Source organism: Pavona decussata, unplaced genomic scaffold (assembly GCF_977016875.1).
Source record: "Pavona decussata unplaced genomic scaffold, jaPavDecu1.1 SCAFFOLD_180, whole genome shotgun sequence".
In the NCBI taxonomy this organism is placed as follows: Eukaryota; Metazoa; Cnidaria; class Anthozoa; order Scleractinia; family Agariciidae; genus Pavona; species Pavona decussata.
The window spans coordinates 1,397,332-1,419,307 of record NW_028145590.1 but is presented as its reverse complement, the minus strand read 5'-3'; the positions used below and the strand labels follow the sequence as shown (position 1 = coordinate 1,419,307).

General features: G+C 39.5%; 1 protein-coding gene across 1 annotated transcript; it reads right to left on the bottom strand.

The window, feature by feature from the left end:
- Positions 1 to 758: 758 nt before the first annotated feature.
- On the bottom strand, positions 759 to 21,863 carry LOC146463166 (succinate--CoA ligase [GDP-forming] subunit beta, mitochondrial-like). The gene is made up of 11 exons (XM_085084872.1): positions 21,737 to 21,863; positions 9,478 to 9,625; positions 8,275 to 8,374; positions 7,704 to 7,794; positions 6,731 to 6,883; positions 5,262 to 5,351; positions 4,467 to 4,563; positions 3,951 to 4,112; positions 3,239 to 3,381; positions 1,931 to 2,051; positions 759 to 1,508 (listed from the first exon to the last, which is right to left on the bottom strand). Exons 1-11 carry the CDS (start codon positions 21,824 to 21,826, stop codon positions 1,393 to 1,395), a joined length of 1,311 nt encoding a protein of 436 aa, XP_084940998.1. The 5' UTR covers positions 21,827 to 21,863; the 3' UTR covers positions 759 to 1,392.
- Positions 21,864 to 21,976: the final 113 nt, after the last annotated feature.

Here is a 21,976-nt window from a genome sequence, read left to right as displayed (position 1 = left end):
CAAATTGTACCTTAATGTTTGGTCAAGAATCTTAGTTTTAACCTCGTAACTTCGTTTTCAAGAAGCTTTCTTGCTCTTTCTTTGTTTCTTTCTTTTTTTTTTTTTAATTGTAGATATAGTCCTATAATATCTGCATTTTGAATAAAGCCTGTAAGCTCTGTTTTGTTATTATTCAACACATTGTAACACTGCCCAGATATGGTCATGGTGTATTCGATATTCGTCGTCCGTAGTCAACAGATATCCTGCGATATACGCAATTTCGTGTGTTGGGGAGAAAAATGGCAAAGTAAAGATCGTCTCCAACTTTTCTGCGATAAAACTGTGCTTTGTTATCAATGCGTTGAAAATAAAACAACTATCTTGTTCAATCTTGCGGAATATCCCCTGATTTTAGCCAACTCGGCCTACGACCTTGTCGGCTAAGCATCAGGCGATATTCCGCGCGATTTCGCAGGATAATTGTTAATGATCAGTAGCCAATCACACGCACGCAGGACTAAATCATCTTCAACCAATGAACTGCAGCCACACAAAAACCCCTTGCGGCCCCACCAAAATTTTTCCAGTACCACCGTACGATCCCAGTTTGGCCAAATCGATATTCTTTTTTGGTATATGAACTGTATATTCGCACTGCAAGTACGTACTATACTTTACGCGGGAACCACAATGATGTCTCCTCGATATAAGAACACTTTTCACGTTAGTGGAACATGAATCAAGATTTGTACTACATGAATAAAAATCCACATGGATCAGTTTAGACGCTTGATAGTTTATTCGGCCTTATAATCTGTTACTGTTCAATGTATAAAGACTACATGCCCTTCAGGTTCAAAACATCTTAGACTGCACAACAGTCCATAAATTATGTACTGATTCGTCACACCAACGCGCGAGGTCAGCCTGGAGCGAGCGAGGAAATGAAAAGTGGGATTGGGGAGAGACGCCCGCACGTGTGAAGCTCGCGCGAGGGAATGCACGCTTTTCGATACTTCGCGCTATCGGCGTGTCCTGTCTCCACCGTGAATCAAAGGAAGAAACAATAATCTGGAAATGAGTAGACGAGGTCGTAGGACCTATTTCGTAGTCAGAACAGTTTTGCCTGTCAATTAGTCAACCGACTATCCAATTAGGGGAAAAAACATGCTCAGCTTCAATGGCATTTTAGACTAATAATTAACACTAAAATACTCTCAAATCCGAATTCAAGGAAAGCATTAGTACGTTTGTTTGAAAGATAGAAAATTCGTTGCACCGAAGTTACACTGTAAACAACGTCAGATGTCAGTGTTCAAAATTCTTAGGGTTCGTTGTTCTATATTCGGGTAGCACTGAGCCCATAAGTTAACTTCGGGTGATCCCGCGAGCTCCGTCGCTACCCATAATTCATTGGTCCGCAAGGTTGGTGACGGCCTTTCTAGCTGCGTCGTCCATATCATCAGCTGGGATCAGCGGCATTCCGCTTTCTCTTAAAATGCGTTTGGCTGCTTCCACGTTTGTACCTGATTATAAAATGGAGAACAATAATTAGCGAGATGTAGCTCGTTCTAAATGACACAGGAACTCGACAAAGGATAAAAATCAGGACTAAATTTGTCGCAGGTACCCCTTGCGGCGGAAAAGGCGGGAAAACGCAAACGCTTGCCCAATCAGAGAACATCTTGTCATCAAGCGAACCAATCAGGCAATGACTTAACCTCGTTGCCGCCACGGAGGTAAAAGGCGGAAAATTTTGATCTCTCGTAAAAGCTGGAGACCTCTAATGGCAAAAAAGGCGGGAAAACGTTCAATGGCGTACAGAAGCCGAAAAAAGAGATTTTCCATCAGTCCCAACAGTGTAATAGAAAGTAAATTTGAGAACTTGTTTCGATGAATTCTAAAACATCAGTGCATCGTAAATTAAACAGCGAGAGCCTCAACTTACCTTCTAATCGAACTACGACTGGAACTTTAACGTTGAGCCTTTGGTAAGCTGAGGTTATGCCATTTGCAACAATTGAGCAATCAACGATGCCACCGAAAATATTTACCAAAATTGATCTTACCTGCAAAGAAAACGAAATGTTGGTAATAACAGTTATCACGGAAGTGGAGGAGGAAGCCGAACGTGGTCGTGGTGGGTATTAGGGAGCTTTAGCAACAAGAACAAGAAAACGTCAAAGAGTGAATAGACCTTTATCACACGGTGGCCATGTTGAGTATCAGGAGAATAAAAAGCTTTGTTTTTGCACGGCAAGGCTCGCACTGAATTCGCGTCTGGCCGAGGCTTGCCGTGCGAAAACAAAGCTTTTTATTCCCCCGAGACGCAACATGGCCGCCGAATAATAAGGGCTATCGGCTTAAACAACAACTCTGCAAGTGCATTACACTTTTTGGTACATTTCTTTGCCGTCACTGCACGACTAGGACGTGAAATTTCCTGATGGGACGTTTTATGGAGGACGTAAACACACGCGGACGATTTTTTCTTTCTCTTTCTAAACTTGGGTAGAGTCTCCAACAATTCAACTCCAGGAAATTTCACCTTCATTTGACATTTAAAGCGAGATGGAATAATCGCGACGACGTTTGACAAAATGCGAATTTCTTTTAATAGTGACCTTTTCGTTGCCGTCGCCGTCGTCGTTGCTAAAACTCCCTATACTAACACTCTGAAAAGCCGGAGGGCACTTGCATCAGAGTCCCGGAGGAGGACTCTCATATGAAAGGGGCGGGGATGCTTGTCATCTCGCTTAGGGGTGTAAATTTCGGATTTTGGTCTCACTTAGGGTGTTCTGGGTAAAACGCCATTATATTCAGCCGTGAGGGTCTCGTTAAGGGTTGCACGCGAAAAGTTAATGTATTTTTTATTTATCTGTGTTTTAAAATGGTGTCTTTTAGAAAGGGGTCAAGAAGTTTGGGCCATGCCCAGATTGGTCTCCTTTAGGGTTTAATTCAAAACTTCCGACAAGCATCACCGCCCCTTTCATATGAGAACCCCCCCCCACCCCCACCCCCCCGGATCAGAGTTCACCCGGTATAAAACTATTGCCTTTTGTACAAATTATTCAATACTATGGCAATAAAACTATAAGCTCTCTTTGGCAGCGGATTGCCTGAATGTAAATGGATCACTGAACTTAAAACAAACTTTAGGTCAACTTCCTCGAGCTCTGTCCTCAACACGTCTTGTGAAAATTAATTTGAACTACAGGTAAGGGAAAAAAAATAAGATTCTTCAGTCGCCACTCACCCTTGGATCCTTTGTAACAATGTTAAAGGCTTGAAATACACCTTCCTCCTGTACACCACCCCCTAAGTCAAGGAAATTAGCAGGGGTACCACCGTGGAGTTTAATAATGTCCATGGTTGCCATGGCTAGTCCAGCGCCATTCACTAGAGGGTAGAACAAAAGCATTTTTCAGTTCATTTAGTTCAAGTACTGTACAGTGTATTTTGTAAAGCAGAGACGACAAGAGTCAACCAAGTATTATTGCTAGGGAGCTTAAGCGACGACGACGACGACAACGGCAACGAAAACGTCACCTGAAAATATAACTTTATTTCATTTGTGCTACTTCGCGATAATTTAAACTCGCTCAACTTTTACAAAAATGGAGAACTATCCACGAACCAAATTGGTAGGAGTGGCGTTCAAGTTAAGAAAGAAAATGAAAAATTCACCGTCGTGTGCTCACGTTCTCCAAAAAACCTAGGATTTGGTCATTTCACGTTGTTGTTTTGCATAGTACAGCAAAGTAATGTACCAAAAAGTAAAACGCACGTACAGAGTGATTAAACCTTTTGTTTTGTGGCGTTGTCGTTGTCGTCGCCGTCGTCGTTGCTTAAGTTCTCTATTGACGTTTTCGCTGCCGTCGTTGCTAAAGCTCCCTAAAGTTTTCGCGAGGGGAGGAGAGGGGGGTGGCTTTTATTCGGAATTTAGTTTATGTTGTTTACCCTCTTACCAAGACAGGCAATGTTTCCATCCAGGCCAATGTAGTTAAGCGCAAATTTTCCAGCTTCTACTTCTCGTGGGTCGCTTTCGCTCTGATCATCCATAGCAAATACATCTTTCTGACGGAATTTGGCGCTGTCATCAAAGTTAAACTTCGCATCAAAGCACACGACTGCAAGATTTTAACCACAGAATGGAAACGCGTTTTATTACCTTCATAGGCTAAGGTAAGAATAGAATGATGTATTAATTAGTGAGTGACACAGGCATAGTCGGAAAAAAAGAAATCCGAGTGTTCTTATCACGAGTAGAATTTAAGACCTTCCGATTACTAGTTCGGATGCTCTACCACTGAGCTACAGGAGACTAGTGGGAGCTAAGGCCATTAAACTCTAGGGTCTCGTGAATTCTGCAAGGATTTAAATGTCGATATGTGGCATATGCGCGATGAAATAATGTGATGTTATATTTTAAGCCTGGTAAATACACTCGTGAAGCCCGGTAAATTACTTGCAAAAACACGTACCTTTTCCATCCGGTGTTTCGCCAAATGGATTGATTTCTACTTGTGTGGCATCAACTTTAAGAAAGAGTTTATAGAGTAACTTGATCTGCTCAGCAGCCTATGGAGATCGACAAAAAAATCGTTACTTATATAATTTTGTTCCAGACCTTAACGGCATGATAAGCTAACTGCTGTTACCCCAGTTAGTTCTCACTGTGGGCAAATGCAAATCGTTGCCACGACGAATTAGCTAGGATCGTTAATCCTGTTAGTATGGTACTGTTTATTGTGATGTACACTGTAAACGATCGCTTTCAACCTGTGTTTGTGTCGGTACATATGGATGAAATCCTAAAGTGCTCAAGATCATTCCAACAAAACCTATTCGAAATTACAGTCATGCACATGTACTTATTCTGTAGAAGGTAGGTCTGGAAAACTCAAGAACATTTCCAACTTTAGCCTGGTCCATAGTGGTCCATGGATGTATTTTACCCATTTATTTTTAGGTCTCTTAACAGTCAAGCCTACAGCTCGGGATATTGGTTGACAACTAAACACGCTGTCGACGTACAGTAAAAGTAGACTAACTTAACTTACAATGCAATTTACTCGCCATTCAAATGAAAACTACTAACTACAGGCGGTCTTTCTGGGTGCTGTTTTGAGTCTATGGGGGGGAAACCTAGTGTGCCAATATTGGCATTCATTAAAGGTAATGAGAAGCACTTTTAACCCAAATAGAGATTTGAGAATATTGAATGCCACCCCCCCCCCCCCCCCCTAAGAAATTAAATTAATTCATTTTCGTCTTACCTGATCTAACAGAGGTCCTTCAAATTCCAGTTTCTCCGCAAGATATCTAGCGTCTACATCAGTGATTCCTTTGAAAATGTCTATAGCCACCTAACAACAGTAAACCAAATAATCCATTTGAGATTGAGAGAGATTCAAGAAAACAGAACGTGAGAAAACAACATTTTTATAAATGGCTAAAAAACAGCGTCAGAGACATAAAACTGCTTTAAAAAAAGAGTTTGGAAAAATAAGGAACTTAAAGGAGCTGTAGAAAACACTGCCGCTGTTGGATGTGTAAATAGGCAACCTTTATTTATTTATTTTTTTTATTATTATTTTTTTAATGTACCGTGTTTTCTCGATTAAACGCCCCCGGCGTTTATTTCAAACTTAGCCAGCTGAACCCGGCGTTTATATGAGGCCGGTGTTTAATCGGGGCCCGGTGTTTATTAACGGAATGCAATTTTCTGTCATTTTTTCAGGTTGAATTTTTTATTTCCCATTCCCTTGTCCAGCCGCAACAAGCTGTCCCTGGGTCTTCTCCGGGGATTATTGTTAGGAAAATTATAGCTGTTACATACAGCATGCGTATCGTATGTTAAAATCAAGAAAATGGAACATGAACAATATAGAAGAAAAGTTTTAAGTTCAGAAACGGCAATGCCCTTTGAACATCATAACATGTATAAAATTGACAAATTGAAGTAGCATATCGTACTAGTATGTCGCAGCAATGCTATTCCATACAGTATACTAACTTGTTAGCTCAACGGCAAATAAACGCCAGGGCCTCAATCAAATGCCCCCAGAGTTTATTTAAAAAAACCACTTTTAACCCGGCTTTTATACAAAGCTGGCGTTTAATCGAGAAAATACGGTAAATTTCAACTTTTAACCTTTAAATTGTACGTGGGCATGAGGGAAATGAAGGGTTTACTGCAAACAGCACTGTCCCAAGTTTTGCTCCACCTACATGTACAGTAAATTACCTGTACACTTGGCTACAATTAAAAAATTGGAAAATTCAAGGTTTTGTTTTGAGAAAGAAGGCGAAGGCAATTTTTTAAATTCTAGTTGAAAGCATAACAGGACAAAGATTTTATTAAAAATAACAACTTTATGATGAGGTAAAGATTTTCTTGTAAAAAACAACTTTACGGTGAGGTAAAGATTTTATTGAAAAGAAAAACAACTTTATAATGCGGCAAATATTTTATTGAAAATAACAAAGTTCTGTAAATGGGGCAGAGATTTTATTAAAAATAATAACTAAATAATGGGGCAAAGATTTTCTTGAAACTAACAGATGTTTGCATCAGGTTACAAATAAACACAAAATATATAGCAATATATTATTTTTGTTAAAGGAAAGTAAAGTTGTCCCTGTTTTTAAATTTACATAGCCTCATCAACGCAATCAAGCAATGCACATAAACACACTCAATTAAATTTTATATCATTGAGCAAAACGTTATAGTTTATTTTACCTTGTGTATATGTTCAGGTGTGTTCTTAGCTACTTCTTCAATGTCCACGCCACCTTTAGGACTTGCTACGATCACGGGTCCTTGGAAAGCTCTGTCCATCAAAATGGCCAGGTATGTCTCACGCGCAATGTCGTAACTCTCTGCGACCATCACCTGATCAGAAAATAAAATCTCCACAGTAAGATCAAACAAAAATGTCAGCAGATAGGCTGAGGCAGTCCTTCAGTTATTTTGAATAGAGTCCTAAAGTGACAACATCATAAAAACTAAATTTATGAAATTATGGGATTTTTGCATATGATTTGAAAGAGCATGATGAAAAATGCCTACTTGCCAAAAATCAGCATCTTATTCCAATTTGGGGTCGAGATATTAGCTCCGTTATGCCCCGATGACTCCATACAAATCCTTCTAATTTTGTCTCACTGATTTTTGGCAAGTAGGCATTTTTCATTATGCTCTTTCCGATCATACGAACAAATCCCATAATTTCAAAAATTCATATATTTGTGATGTCTTACTTAGGACTCTATAATGCCTCCAGAAAATCAAGGCTTACATGTAAACAGTATTCAAGCCCATTTTTCCCACATTAGTTACCACTTGTTCCCCTAAGCAACATAATCATCTTCCTTAACTGGAATTCACATTTTGTTTATAGATTAGTTTCATCTCTTAACTTTTTAACACATCTCTTTGTCACTTGACCGCCTAAAGTTATAATTTTCTTTTTCCTGGTACTAAAGATATATTAATATAACCTTCCTTATTACAAATGATAACTATGATGATGATGATGATGATGATGATGATGATGGTGAGATGATGGCAATGGTGATGATGATGATGACAATGATGATGATTACAACTGTGTTAATGACCACAATAACAGTAATAATGCTGATGATGATAATAATGCAACTGTGTAATTTTGCCACTTTATTCAATTAATATTTTCAAATACTTTTCTCACCTTTTTAACCAGTACTCCTTCAGGAGGTGTTTGCTTTGTTTTTAAGTTGTACCCAACCATCTGCTCTGTTAGTTCACCAACTTTTTCTGGGCTAAAAAATTATCACAAAAAAAAAAAGACAATTGAAAATTATCATAATATTACTATCGGTATCCAGGGATAATTTACATGTCTATCTCAAGGCTACTGTGGAGCTAGTCTTACCCTGTATGTAGAGTCCAGGATTTCTGCCGCTAAACTAATAATGAGTCAGAACACCTGAACTTACAGGTAATAGAACCATAGAGGTGAGAGTGAGAATTTACCCTACCATTTCCCAATTTGCCATTTTTTCATCCCAAAATATCCTTACAGTGTAAAGGACATTAAAGGTTTGTTAGTTGGGTACTGTAGCTCCCCCAGCCCCCCTCACTTCTCAATAAATAATATTGATCTTATTACCTTGTTCTGGTCCCCATGGAACTACATGTACCTGCACTAGAGTGATGTCTGTATTTTGGAGGTGTCTGGAAGAAGAAGCTCAACTGTGTATGCTAGCAGACTTACAGTAGCTATAAACTGAAGTACTTACTCTTTTGTCAGATGGACACCACCCTCCAGACCGCTATTAAACGTTCCTTTTCCTCTCCCACCAGCAAGAATCTGTGCCTTCAATACAAACTCCTTTGCATCTTAAGATAGGTAAAAGAAACAATTAGAAATAATGCAAAAATTATAAACTAAGGTAGAATCATTATGACCGGTACATGTAGAATATAAATGTACAATGTACATGTATTGTAATAAGTAGAATAGGTGGGATATGACTTATGACCGCCACCAGGCTTCACAGCACACTATTTCATGCCACTTATTAAATGAGAAATATTGTCAAGACTTCACCGTTGCTGTTTGCTTCGAGCATCAGCGTACACCATAGATTTGTGACTATTTTGTAAGTAGTATGTCAATAAATTCAGGATGATGTGGCTGGAAAATAATAGCTGTTAATAGGTGTTTCCAAGGTATTGAGAAACTCTGCATCTCAAGTGGGCAAAAGGTCCAGGGCCCAGTTGTTTGAAAGCCGATTAATGCTAATCCATGATTGAAAGTCAACAGAGGTTTTTATCTCACTTGTTGAAAATGTTTCTAAAGGATAGCTTTAAGCTAATGGTAGAGAAAACTTCAAGTCAAAACTAAGGTTTAACTCATCACCAATAGATGAGTGTGGAGAAGGTGCCTGTAAGGTCTGTGGGGGAGCCGCAAGCACACGCGAAGGGTAACCATGACAACCCTGTGAGCGGCAACCACCCAGGCACCGTCACACTGAATACTCAGTGGAATATTGAATACTTACCAATACTTACCCAAAGGGAGGGGAGGGACGAGAGCAAAGCTTTTTTCTGCGACTGTACACACGGCAAAACACAAGCAAAATGGTTGACATCAACAGGGGAGCTGTAAATTTACTGAGGCCCTGCAAAAACCTCGGGCCGCCCCGCCTAAATTAAGGGAGTAGACCGCTGACCAGCATTGTCTTGAGTTTAACCTCGCCTAAATTACATTTTAGCCCCATGACAATAATTATCTTTTGAAAGAATCTTTTAATATTATATTATTGACTGCTGATTTATTAAACTTGACTCAAAGTTCACTCTAATCCAGGATAAGCTTAATCGGGCTTTGAACAAACAGGTCCAGATTTTCCAAGGTATTAAAAGTGAACTTTCTTGCTTTTTTCATAGTTAGACTGTTATACAATTTATATTAAATAAATTCTTTATTTAATACTTACTTAACTCCTTAGCAATTTGCACGGCTTCTTTGGCATTATCTGTAACTTTAAACCTCTGTACATGGAGACCATTGTCAGTCATCAATTTCTTGCTCTGGAATTCTTGTAGATTCAACCATCTTACTTGCATAACACTTGCAGCACCAGCCTAAAAAAATATTTCAAAAATGTCTTCAATCAAATAACAAAATTTGTTCAGTATTATACCAAAACATACGACTTACCAAAAGCAGAGATAGTTACAAGTCCACTCATGTGATATTGATAGCATGGTATTAACTTTGAAATTCATACATTTAGTTGACTTTGGCTCAGTCTCAACCACATGCTATACACATAGCAGGTAATATTTTGTTTGTTCTAGAAAATGAACCAAAGAAGCAACTGTGTTTTACAACATGACCGCGGACTTGTTAGCTCAGTTGGTAGAGTGCCAGACTACCGTGCGGGAGGTCGCGGGTTCAAACCCCCGCCGGACCACCACTCAGGGTCTTTAAATAACTGAGGAGAAAGTGCTGCCTTTGCTCTGATATCTTCAAATGGTTAGACTTTCTAGTCTTCTTGGATAAGGACGATAAACCGTAGGCCCCGTCTCACAACCCTCGTTTGTATGTAACTCTGTGGGACGTTAAAGAACCCATTCACTGTTCCCAAAGAGTAGGGGACGTAGTTCCCAGTGTTGTGGTCTAGTCTTTGGATGTATACTCTCATAGTGGGCGCATTTGATCATCACATCATGTTAAAATGAGCGTCACAAGTATTAAGTATTCAGTATTCAATAAAAGTGTTTAACAGCTGTCAATTTGTTTCTGGAGTGTCAAAATACTTCTGGAGCACAGAGTATTACTCTTACATGACGCTGTTTTACGCTTATTAACCGTATTATTCGTGTCACACCAGCATAATAAGCGTATAAAGAGGTGTTCTACGGTTATTATGCTTGAAAGTTGCCACTTTACGGTTATTATACGCGCAACTTACGATTATTATCCGTATGAAGTGAAGCTTTCAGCTTATTATTCGTACCTGTTCCAACATTTGTCGAGAGGAATATTTTTGATCTTCGGCCGCCATTACGGAGAAAAATGTTGAGGGCCAGGACTTCAAAGCTGCTGAACTTTTCTTTAAAAAAAGAACCCTTTTGAAATAATTTTACCTACAGCATTTCATTAAGCCTTTCAAAACCGAACAGTTTGCCGAGAACGGGTTATTTTTTTCAAGAGCTTTATAATCGCAACGATCGATGCGAAGAAGCCAGCCATGTCACCGAGTTCGGAATTCGTTTGCTTATAAACCGTCGCTCCTTTCCGCATTCGCAAAATAGACATTGGCATTCGCTGTCCCGCAAAAGTAAATCAAGAATTGGGTATTTTACAATTTTATGTGATAATTTTTCAACGTCTTGTAATGCGACAAATCTGAAAAGCGATCAGCCATTTCGTACAGTGAAATAAACAACTCCGCAAGAAGCGATTCAATTCGAAATCATGAACAGGTCTGCAAAATGTCCCCGCTGAGTATCTGCAATATCTTTGAAAGTACGGAAATGAGAAATGCATACGACTTGAAAAAAGTGGTTTCCTTTGTAATGAATGGGTTTTCGCTGAAATGGCATTTCATAGAAGAATCAAAAAACGCCAACAGCTAAGCTTATGTAAATGAATTACGCGGGAGACTTGAAAGCTAATTTTATAAGCAAGGAATTCCAAAGGAAAACTGCCTTGCTTCTGACAGAAACGAGTCTGCTTTGATTTAATATTTTAAAGCCTGCAGGGCTGTAATAATAGACGCCAGAATTGTATTAAAGAATTTGATTTTTCATTCACGCGCGTAGCCGAAGAGAAATATCTACCGCCGAAGACAAAAACAGACCGCACTGCACGTTAATTTTCAAACTGACAGAAACTGGTATTCCCAGTTTATTAACCTGAAAAGATTACATTCTATCAATTCTCTTCATAACAAATATAGAGAGTCAGTTCTGAATAACGTACAAATTTAATACCATAACAAATTCTTTTTTCAAACGACAATTTTACTTCTGCAAAACAACAAAGTTGGAGCGAATTAAAGCGGCGGCGCTAAACCCGCGAGCTAAGTTAGTGCCAAACTGTTTACATATACTGATACAAAGCGAGTTCGAAGCACAAAAACGCCACTCCAAAGAAAGGGGGATATTTTCATTCATCGGAAATGAACAAACACAAGGGAAACCCTTTACACTAGTTGAATGCAGCTTGTGAATTTCAAGTTCGTGGCCGGCAAATGGAAATCCAACATATGCAGCCATGAGTTCCAAACTATAAAAGAGTGCGGCTCTCGGCTCGCAGTACATTCGCATGCGGTTTCAAAAATAGATAATTCGATTGTTTCATAAAGTGAAATGGTAAACGATATCTAAAGGTTTTTTTCCAGTCGTTCCTTAACAGATAATTTTTTTTACCAAAAAGTGTTCTTTTCCTTTATGCAAACAAAGTTTTCCATAAAAGGGAGGAAACTAACACGGTAGGCGAAGACAAAAAATGTTTATGGGCATAAAAACGTCCGTGAGTTTTATCAGATCTTTTTCAAGTCTCATTTTTGTCAGCGGTGAAAATAAGGACTGGGTTCTTTAAAACTGAAAATATATAATTTAACCCCACAAGATTGTCAATCTTCTTTTCTTAGAAATCCGTCGCCAGGACTGAGCAATTAATACACTGAGATGGAATATTAAAGCCTGAAATAGCGCAGCTGAAGGACCTCGAGTTTTATATTTGAAGGAAAATGTAACTTTATGGAATGGTTAATCAAGACATTTCCAGCCTGAATACAAATTCACGAGAAATTCATTCATGCTGCTTGTAATTTTTTGGCAAAGCTAAAGAGTGTTACTTTCTGTTTTTCATTTTTATAGGGCGCGGTAGAACTGAAAACGTACACCGTCACCACGTGTTTATTTCGCTCTAAATTAACCGGACAAACCACAACTTTGAATGTGATCTAAAAAAGCTCCATCAACTTCATCATGTGTTTTCAGAAATATCATTCAGACACAGTATAAAACAAATAGTCTTGGATTGAAACCAATGACGACATGTAGATTTGAACAGACGCGCAATCGATTTCGTTTGATCGATATGCTGAGCAGAAAACGAATTCGAGTAAATGCGACCTAAACAAAATTTCTAACGGCTCAGCAAAAGAAACTGAATGATTGAACAAACTCAAACAGCTTTTCCTTCTTAGTATACATTAGTCTTTACAAATTTGGAAAAGAGCGGCTCACCTCTACAGTTTGATTCCCAAATTTCTCTGTTATCAGCAGGTTGTGTCCACAGAAAAAAATTAAAACTCTCAAAACTATACGGTTTCAGCTTGCTTTGCAGTCCTTGACATTTAAAGCCCTGATTTTTTGAAAGTGTTCGGCTACCGTCAGTGTATTACTGTATTGAGATGAAGCCGGATACTTTTCACCGTCGCTTGACGATTGTTGGAAACAGATCCGCGGATAGACTGTTTTCAATCCATGTCGATGTTAGATTTTTGTATCCTGATGCTAAACAACGAAAAGATTTCCCTCGCTGGCTTCGGTGAGATCACTCAAAAAATGTAGTAAACACGTGCAGTCCTTCCACTCCGCGAGAACGGCACTGGAGGTTTTTTCTCGTTGTGTTCCGGCTACCCCATGCAGTGAAAATGTCAAGAGCAGATCAGTAATATCAACTGTTTCTTCTTCGTTCAAAACAATCTTCGGAAAGCATTCTTACCATAGTTTTTTTTCATAGCACGCCACAGGAATAACACAAGAATGCGCTGCGATAAATTTTCTCAAATCTCCACCACCGTCATTCACCACTACACGACCCACTGCACTGTCTTCGATTCGGCGTGACATCTGCGCGTCCACTGTGACCAATTACAGAGCTTCCTGTCAAAATGTGTCAGTCAAAAAGTTTCGAACAACATTTGCGCGCCAATTTCCGCCAATGTATAAACCAATCACATCATTCACAGAGAACGCCACAGAAGTTGTGACAGTCAAAATAGCGCGGTATGGTTTCGCGATAAAATTTGCAGTCGTGGCTTGTATTGCGATTTCTGCTGGTTTGGGTTTCAGATATATACCACTTTTAACCTGAATTTCAAGGCTTCCTACCTGCCTTGGGTATTAGTTTCAAAGGGTTTCGGTGCGCTTCGCGTGGTCTTTTTCCCCGTTGGTTTTGGTGTTTCAGTACGGGAAGGGCGCCGCAAACAGTTTGCTGGCCGGACTTGCTTGCCTTCCCAGCTCGGTTCCAGTATAATAGCCGACTAATGACCCATCTACACGGCCTGTGCAATGCTGTCGAGTATGTTTACCATAGTATCTCTTATTTCTTTTGAGGGTTCGTGTGAACCCCCCATTATCAGAATTTCCCACCAAACTGAGGAATCAGCCAGGGACCATCACATTAAGGAGCCTGTTTCGCAAATGTGTAGCCTAAAAAGAGACCCAACCCACCGTCTCGCATACGTTACAGTTCAGTGCTCGAAACCTGACCGCATTTATTCTCCATGTTAGGAGACGCTACTAAAGTGAACCATGCGAATTTAACTTGCGTTCGACTGAATGAGATACCAAACTTACAGTTACGCTTATTAAGCGTAGTGTAAACTGTGCAGCGTGTTAATCGTCTGTTCGACTGAATCAGATACCAAACTTACAGTTACGCTTATTAAACGTAGTGTAAACTGTGCAGCGTGTTTATCGTCTGTTCGACTGAATCAGATACGAAACTTACAGTTACGCTTATTAAACGTAGTGTAAACTATGCAGCGTGTTTATCGTCTGTTCGACTGAATCAGATACGAAACTTACAGTTACGCTTATTAAACGTAGTGTAAACTATGCAGCGTGTTTATCGTCTGTTTGACTGAATCAGATACCAAACTTACAGTTACGCTTATTAAACGTAGTGTAAACTGTGCAGCGTGTTTATCGTCTGTTCGACTGAATCAGATACGAAACTTACAGTTACGCTTATTAAACGTAGTGTAAACTATGCAGCGTGTTTATCGTCTGTTCGACTGAATCAGATACGAAACTTACAGTTACGCTTATTAAACGTAGTGTAAACTATGCAGCGTGTTTATCGTCTGTTCGACTGAATCAAATGCGAAACTTACAGTTACGCTTATTAAACGTAAGAGCAAACTGACACTGTGCAGCGTGTTTATCGTTTTATTCGGCTTACTGCGATACGAAACTTACAGTTACGCTTATTAAACGAAGTGTAAACTGTGCAGCGTGTTTATCGTCTGTTCGACTGAATCAGATACCAAACTTACAGTTACACTTATTAAACGTAGTGTAAACTATGTAGCGTGGTCAACGTTTGTTTGGCTCAATCAGATACGAGGCTTACAGTTACGCTTCTTATACGTAGTGTGAACTGTCCAGCGTGTTTATCGTCTGTTCGGCCGAATCAGACACAAAACTTACAGTTACACTTATTAAACGTAGTGTAAACTGTGCAGCGTTTTCAACGCTTGTTTGGCTGAATCAGATACGAAGCTTACAATTACGCTTATTAAACGCAGTGTAAACTGTGCAGCGTGTTCATCGTCTCTTCAACTGAATGAGATACGAAGCTTAAAGTTTAATACGCGTAACTGTAAGTTTCGTATATGATTCAGTCGAACAGACAATAAACACGCTGCATAGTTTACAGTACGTTTAATAAGCGTAACTGTAAGTTTGGTATCTGATTCAGTCGAACAGACGATAAACACGCTGCACAGTTTACAGTACGTTCAATAAGCGTAACTGTAAGTTTGGTATCTGATTCAGTCAACCAGACGATAAACACCCTGCATAGTTTACAAAACGTTTAATTAGCGTAACTGTAAGTTTAATATCTCATTCAGTCGAACAGACGATAAACACACTGCACAGTTTATACTACGTTTAATAAGCGTAACTGTAAGTTTGGTATCTGATTCAGTCGAACAGACGATAAACACGCTGCACAGTTTACACTACGTTTAATAAGCGTAACTGTAAGTTTCGTATCTGATTCAGTCGAACAGACGATAAACACGCTGCACAGTTTACACTACGTTTAATAAGCGTAACTGTAAGTTTCGTATCTGGTTCAGTCGAACAGACGATAAACACGCTGCACAGTTTACACTACGTTTAATAAGCGTAACTGTAAGTTTCGTATCTGATTCAGTCGAACAGACGATAAACACGCTGCACAGTTTACACTACGTTTAATAAGCGTAACTGTAAGTTTTGTATCTGATTCAGTCGAACAGACGATAAACACGCTGCACAGTTTACACTACGTTTAATAAGCGTAACTGTAAGTTTCGTATCTGATTCAGTCGAACAGACGATAAACACACTGCACAGTTTACACTACGTTTAATAAGCGTAACTGTAAGTTTCGTATCTGATTCAGTCGAACAGACGATAAACAACCTGCATAGTTTACACTTCGTTTAATAAGCGTAACTGTAAGTTTCGTATCTGATTCAGTCGAACAGACGATAAACAACCTGCATAGTTTACACTTCGTTTAATAAGCGTAACGATAAGTTTCGTATCTGATTCAGTCGAACAGACGATAAACACGCTGCACAGTTTACACTACGTTTAATAAGCGTGACTGTAAGTTTCGTATCTGATTCAGTGGAACACACGATAAACAACCTGCATAGTTTACACTTCGTTTAATAAGCGTAACTGTAAGTTTCGTATCTGGTTCAGTCGAACAGACGATAAACAGGGTGCACAGTTTACACTTCGTTTAATAAGCGTAACTGTAAGTTTTGTATCTGATTCAATCGAACAGACGATAAACACGCTGCACAGTTTACACTACGTGTAATAAGCGTTACTGTAAGTTTCGTATCTGATTTAGTTGAACAGACGATTAACACGCTGCACAGTTTACACTACGTTTAATAAGCGTAACTGTATGTTTGGTATCTGATTCAGTCGAACAGACGATTAACGCGCTGCACAGTTTACACTACGTTTAATAAGCGTAACTGTAAGTTTGCTATCTCATTCAGTTGAACACAAGTTGAATTTTCATGGTTCATTTTAGTAGCGTCTCCTATCGTGTAGAATAAATGCGGTCAGGTTTCGAGCACTGAACTGTAACGTATGCGAGACGGTGGGTTGGGTCTCTTTTTACGCTACACATTTGCGAAACAGGCTCCTTAATGTGATGGTCCCCGGCTGATTCCTCAGTTTGGTGGGAAATTCTGATAATAGGGGGTTCACACGAACCCTCAAAAGAAATAAGAGATACTATGGTAAACATACTCGACAGCATTGCACAGGCCGTGTAGATGGGTCATTTGTCGGCTATTATACTGGAACCGAGCTGGGAAGGCAAGCAAGTCCGGCCAGCAAACTGTTTGCGGCGCCCTTCCCGTACTGAAACACCAAAACCAACGGGGAAAAAGACCACGCGAAGCGCACCGAAACCCTTTGAAACTAATACCCAAGGCAGGTAGGAAGCCTTGAAATTCAGGTTAAAAGTGGTATATATCTGAAACCCAAACCAGCAGAAATCGCAATACAAGCCACGACTGCAAATTTTATCGCGAAACCATACCGCGCTATTTTGACTGTCACAACTTCTGTGGCGTTCTCTGTGAATGATGTGATTGGTTTATACATTGGCGGAAATTGGCGCGCAAATGTTGTTCGAAACTTTTTGACTGACACATTTTGACAGGAAGCTCTGTAATTGGTCACAGTGGACGCGCAGATGTCACGCCGAATCGAAGACAGTGCAGTGGGTCGTGTAGTGGTGAATGACGGTGGTGGAGATTTGAGAAAATTTATCGCAGCGCATTCTTGTGTTATTCCTGTGGCGTGCTATGGAAAAAAACTATGGTAAGAATGCTTTCCGAAGATTGTTTTGAACGAAGAAGAAACAGTTGATATTACTGATCTGCTCTTGACATTTTCACTGCATGGGGTAGCCGGAACACAACGAGAAAAAACCTCCAGTGCCGTTCTCGCGGAGTGGAAGGACTGCACGTGTTTACTACATTTTTTGAGTGATCTCACCGAAGCCAGCGAGGGAAATCTTTTCGTTGTTTAGCATCAGGATACAAAAATCTAACATCGACATGGATTGAAAACAGTCTATCCGCGGATCTGTTTCCAACAATCGTCAAGCGACGGCGAAAAGTATCCGGCTTCATCTCAATACAGTAATACACTGACGGTAGCCGAACACTTTCAAAAAATCAGGGCTTTAAATGTCAAGGACTGCAAAGCAAGCTGAAACCGTATAGTTTTGAGAGTTTTAATTTTTTTCTGTGGACACAACCTGCTGATAACAGAGAAATTTGGGAATCAAACTGTAGAGGTGAGCTCTTTTCCAAATTTGTTAAGACTAATGTATACTAAGAAGTAAAAGCTGTTTGAGTTTGTTCAATCATTCAGTTTCTTTTGCTGAGCCGTTAGAAATTTTGTTTAGGTCGCATTTACTCTAATTCGTTTTCTGCTCAGCATATCGATCAAACGAAATCGATTACGCGTCTGTTCAAATCTACATGTCGTCATTGGTTTCAATCCAAGACTATTTGTTTTATACTGTGTCTGAATGATATTTCTGAAAACACATGTTGAAGTTGATGCAGCTTTTTTAGGTCACATTCAAAGTTGTGGTTTGTCCGGTTAATTTAGAGCGAAATAAACACGTGGTGACGGTGTACGTTTTCAGTTCTACGCGCCCTATAAAAATGAAAAACAGAAAGTAACACTCTTAAGCTTTGCCAAAAAATTACAAGCAGCATGAATGAATTTCTCGTGAATTTGTATTCAGGCTGGAAATGTCTTGATTAACCATTCCAGTTACATTTTCCTTCAAATATAAAAACCGAGGTCCTTCAGCTGCGCTATTTCAGGCTTTAATATTCCATCTCAGTGTATTAATTGCTCAGTTTCGTATCTGATCCTGGCGACGGATTTCTAAGAAAAGAAGATTGACAATCTTGTGGGGTTAAATTATATATTCTCAGTTTTAAAGAACCCAGTCCTTATTTTCACCGCTGACAAAAATGAGACTTGAAAAAGATCTGATAAAACTCACGGACGTTTTTATGCCCATAAACATTTTTCCTCTTCGCCTACCGTGTTAGTTTCCTCCCTTTTATGGAAAACTTTGTTTGCATAAAGGAAAAGAACACTTTTTGGTTAAAAAAATTATCTGTTAAGGAACGACTGGAAAAAAACCTTTAGATATCGTTTACCATTTCACTCTATGAAACAATCGAATTATCTATTTTTGAAACCGCATGCGAATGTACTGCGAGCCGAGAGCCGCACTCTTTTATAGTTTGGAACTCATGGCTGCATATGTTGGATTTCCATTTGCCAGCCACGAACTTGAAATTCACAAGCTGCATTCAACTAGTGTAAAGGGTTTCCCTTGTGTTTGTTCATTTCCGATGAATGAAAATATCCCCCTTTCTTTGGAGTGGCGTTTTTGTACTCGCTTTGTATCAGTATATATAAACAGTTTGGCACTAACTTAGCTCGCGGGTTTAGCGCCGCCGCTTTAATTCGCTCCAACTTTGTTGTTTTGCAGAAGTAAAATTGTCGTTTGAAAAAAGAATTTGTTATGGTATTAAATTTGTACGTTATTCGGAACTGACTCTCTATATTTGTTATGAAGAGAATTGACAGAATGTAATCTTTTCAGGTTAATAAACTGGGAATACCAGTTTCTGTCAGTTTGAAAATTAACGTGCAGTGCGGTCTGTTTTTGTCTTCGGCGGTAGATATTTCTCTTCGGCTACGCGCGTGAATGAAAAATCAAATTCTTTAATACAATTCTGGCGTCTATTATTACAGCCCTGCAGGCTTTAAAATATTAAATCAAGGCAGACTCGTTTCTGTCAGAAGCAAGGCAGTTTTCCTTTGGAATTCCTTGCTTATAAAATTAGCTTTCAAGTCTCCCGCGTAATTCATTTACATAAGCTTAGCTGTTGGCGTTTTTTGATTCTTCTATGAAATGCCATTTCAGCGAAAACCCATTCATTACAAAGGAAACCACTTTTTCCAAGTCGTATGCATTTCTCATTTCCGTACTTTCAAAGATATTGCAGATACTCAGCGGGGACATTTTGCAGACCTGTTCATGATTTCGAATTGAATCGCTTCTTGCGGAGTTGTTTATTTCACTGTACGAAATGGCTGATCGCTTTTCAGATTTGTCGCATTACAAGACGTCGAAAAATTATCACATAAAATTGTAAAATACCCGATTCTTGATTTACTTTTGCGGGACAGCGAATGCCAATGTCTATTTTGCGAATGCGGAAAGGAGCGACGGTTTATAAGCAAACGAATTCCGAACTCGGTGACATGGCTGGCTTCTTCGCATCGATCGTTGCGATTATAAAGCTCTTGAAAAAAATAACCCGTTCTCGGCAAACTGTTCGGTTTTGAAAGGCTTAATGAAATGCTGTAGGTAAAATTATTTCAAAAGGGTTCTTTTTTTAAAGAAAAGTTCAGCAGCTTTGAAGTCCTGGCCCTCAACATTTTTCTCCGTAATGGCGGCCGAAGATCAAAAATATTCCTCTCGACAAATGTTGGAACAGGTACGAATAATAAGCTGAAAGCTTCACTTCATACGGATAATAATCGTAAGTTGCGCGTATAATAACCGTAAAGTGGCAACTTTCAAGCATAATAACCGTAGAACACCCCTTTATACGCTTATTATGCTGGTGTGACACGAATAATACGGTTAATAAGCGTAAAACAGCGTCATGTAAGAGTAATACTCTGTGCTCCAGAAGTATTTTGACACTCCAGAAAATAATTGACAGCTGTTGTTTGCTCTTTGTTTTTCTTCACCATTTGCTCAGCCCACATTCTCCTGTGGGCTAATTATCCAAGAAAATACAGTCAAATTTAATTGGTGCCATTGATTTCAGATTTGCTTGAAAAGTTACTGGTGAGTTGGATGGTTGCAAAGTATAATTCAACTTGGATGTTGTCTATAACTTGCAATAAGGCATTCTTTTTTTATGGGGGAGGAAGGGGAAGTGCAAAAGTGTGGTAGCGCAAGACTCACAGGTTATATTGCCCAGTGCATTTTTTTTTTGTTTATTTATATATGTAAATATTTTTGACCCAAGAAGGTGCATCCTGCGTAAGGGATGGGGGTAAGAAGGGAGGTGTAGACCTGGGGTGTCGTACTTGATGCTATTATATATGTTACACAAAAAGTCATGTGATGTTACCCCCTCAGTAGAACAGGGAGAGGGAGGGGAAGGGGGTCAGAGGTGAAGTACAGAAAGTAATCCAGAAACTGATATTAACCCATTGGGCCACGAAAGTGATCACTTTGTACTTTAACCCAATAACGGCCATGTGTTTTCCACGAATAAAATTACTTCACAAATCAGCATATTGTTAATTATTAACCTAATGTGCAGTAAAAATAGACAACTTACTGGGTCAAAGAAACAGCCCTTCTTTGGTCTAGAATAGCTAGAATTTCTAATTGTCGAATAAAATACCCTAGCTGCGAATTAAAGATTACTCGAAAAACAAACCTGAAGGTAAAAATTTCGAAAATTAAACTTCTTACTTTTTTTTCTTTTTATGGAGTGGTCCGTTGAGGGGGTCAGTTGGGGCAGTCTGTGAACCAGTCTGTGAGGTGGGGGAAGTCCATGGACTGGAGTCAGTCATTTTGAATTACTCCTTTCCCCCAAAGGGTAGGAAATTTGGCACAGTTAATTAATTAGCAAAAAAACAGTTACCACAGGCCTACATCTAGGCAAGGAGATTTTTAACAATCATTAATTGTCTAAAGGTCAGGAATTTGACTCTGAGTTCCTCAAAACTGTCCAGATCCCGGGCCTCATTGCCCTTTCCCTCCGCCCTGCACATTGGCACGCGTGAAGGTCCGCGCGGTTCACGAGACGAAACCGTGCAGTTCACGAGACGAAACCTTGTATAACGCACGCTCAAAATAAATTTTGGAAGATGACAATACTTTGTAAGGTAAAAAGATCATTCTATGTGCACTGAAGTTAGAAATTACTGAAACTAAAAAATTACAATTGCTTCCGTAAATTTTCAGTATCCTCACGCGATCACTGCTTTTTCAGCAGGGAGAATTCTCCCTGCCACGCACGCACATTTGCTCAAACTCGAGATTTCCAACAGTACATTTCCAATTCTTTGTTGATAACCTGAGCCCAGCCCAGCAACAAAGTATGAGATATAAACAGGATCTAATCCAAAACGTACCTGTGGAGATCGGAGCCAAAATCTGTTGGATATCCCAGCGCATTTTCTGCACAACGCAGACACACTAGCAGAGCGCGATAAGGCCGCCATCTTGAAATCGAAGAGAACATGATAGCAGGCATGCGCTTAGAAGGGACCTGCTAATAAACCTAATTGCGGGCTCGTAAAGTTCTTGCGAAGCAAAAAGAACGGTTGTGGTGTGTGCAAGAAGATTTCAGCGACAACTCAGAGATTGTTCTA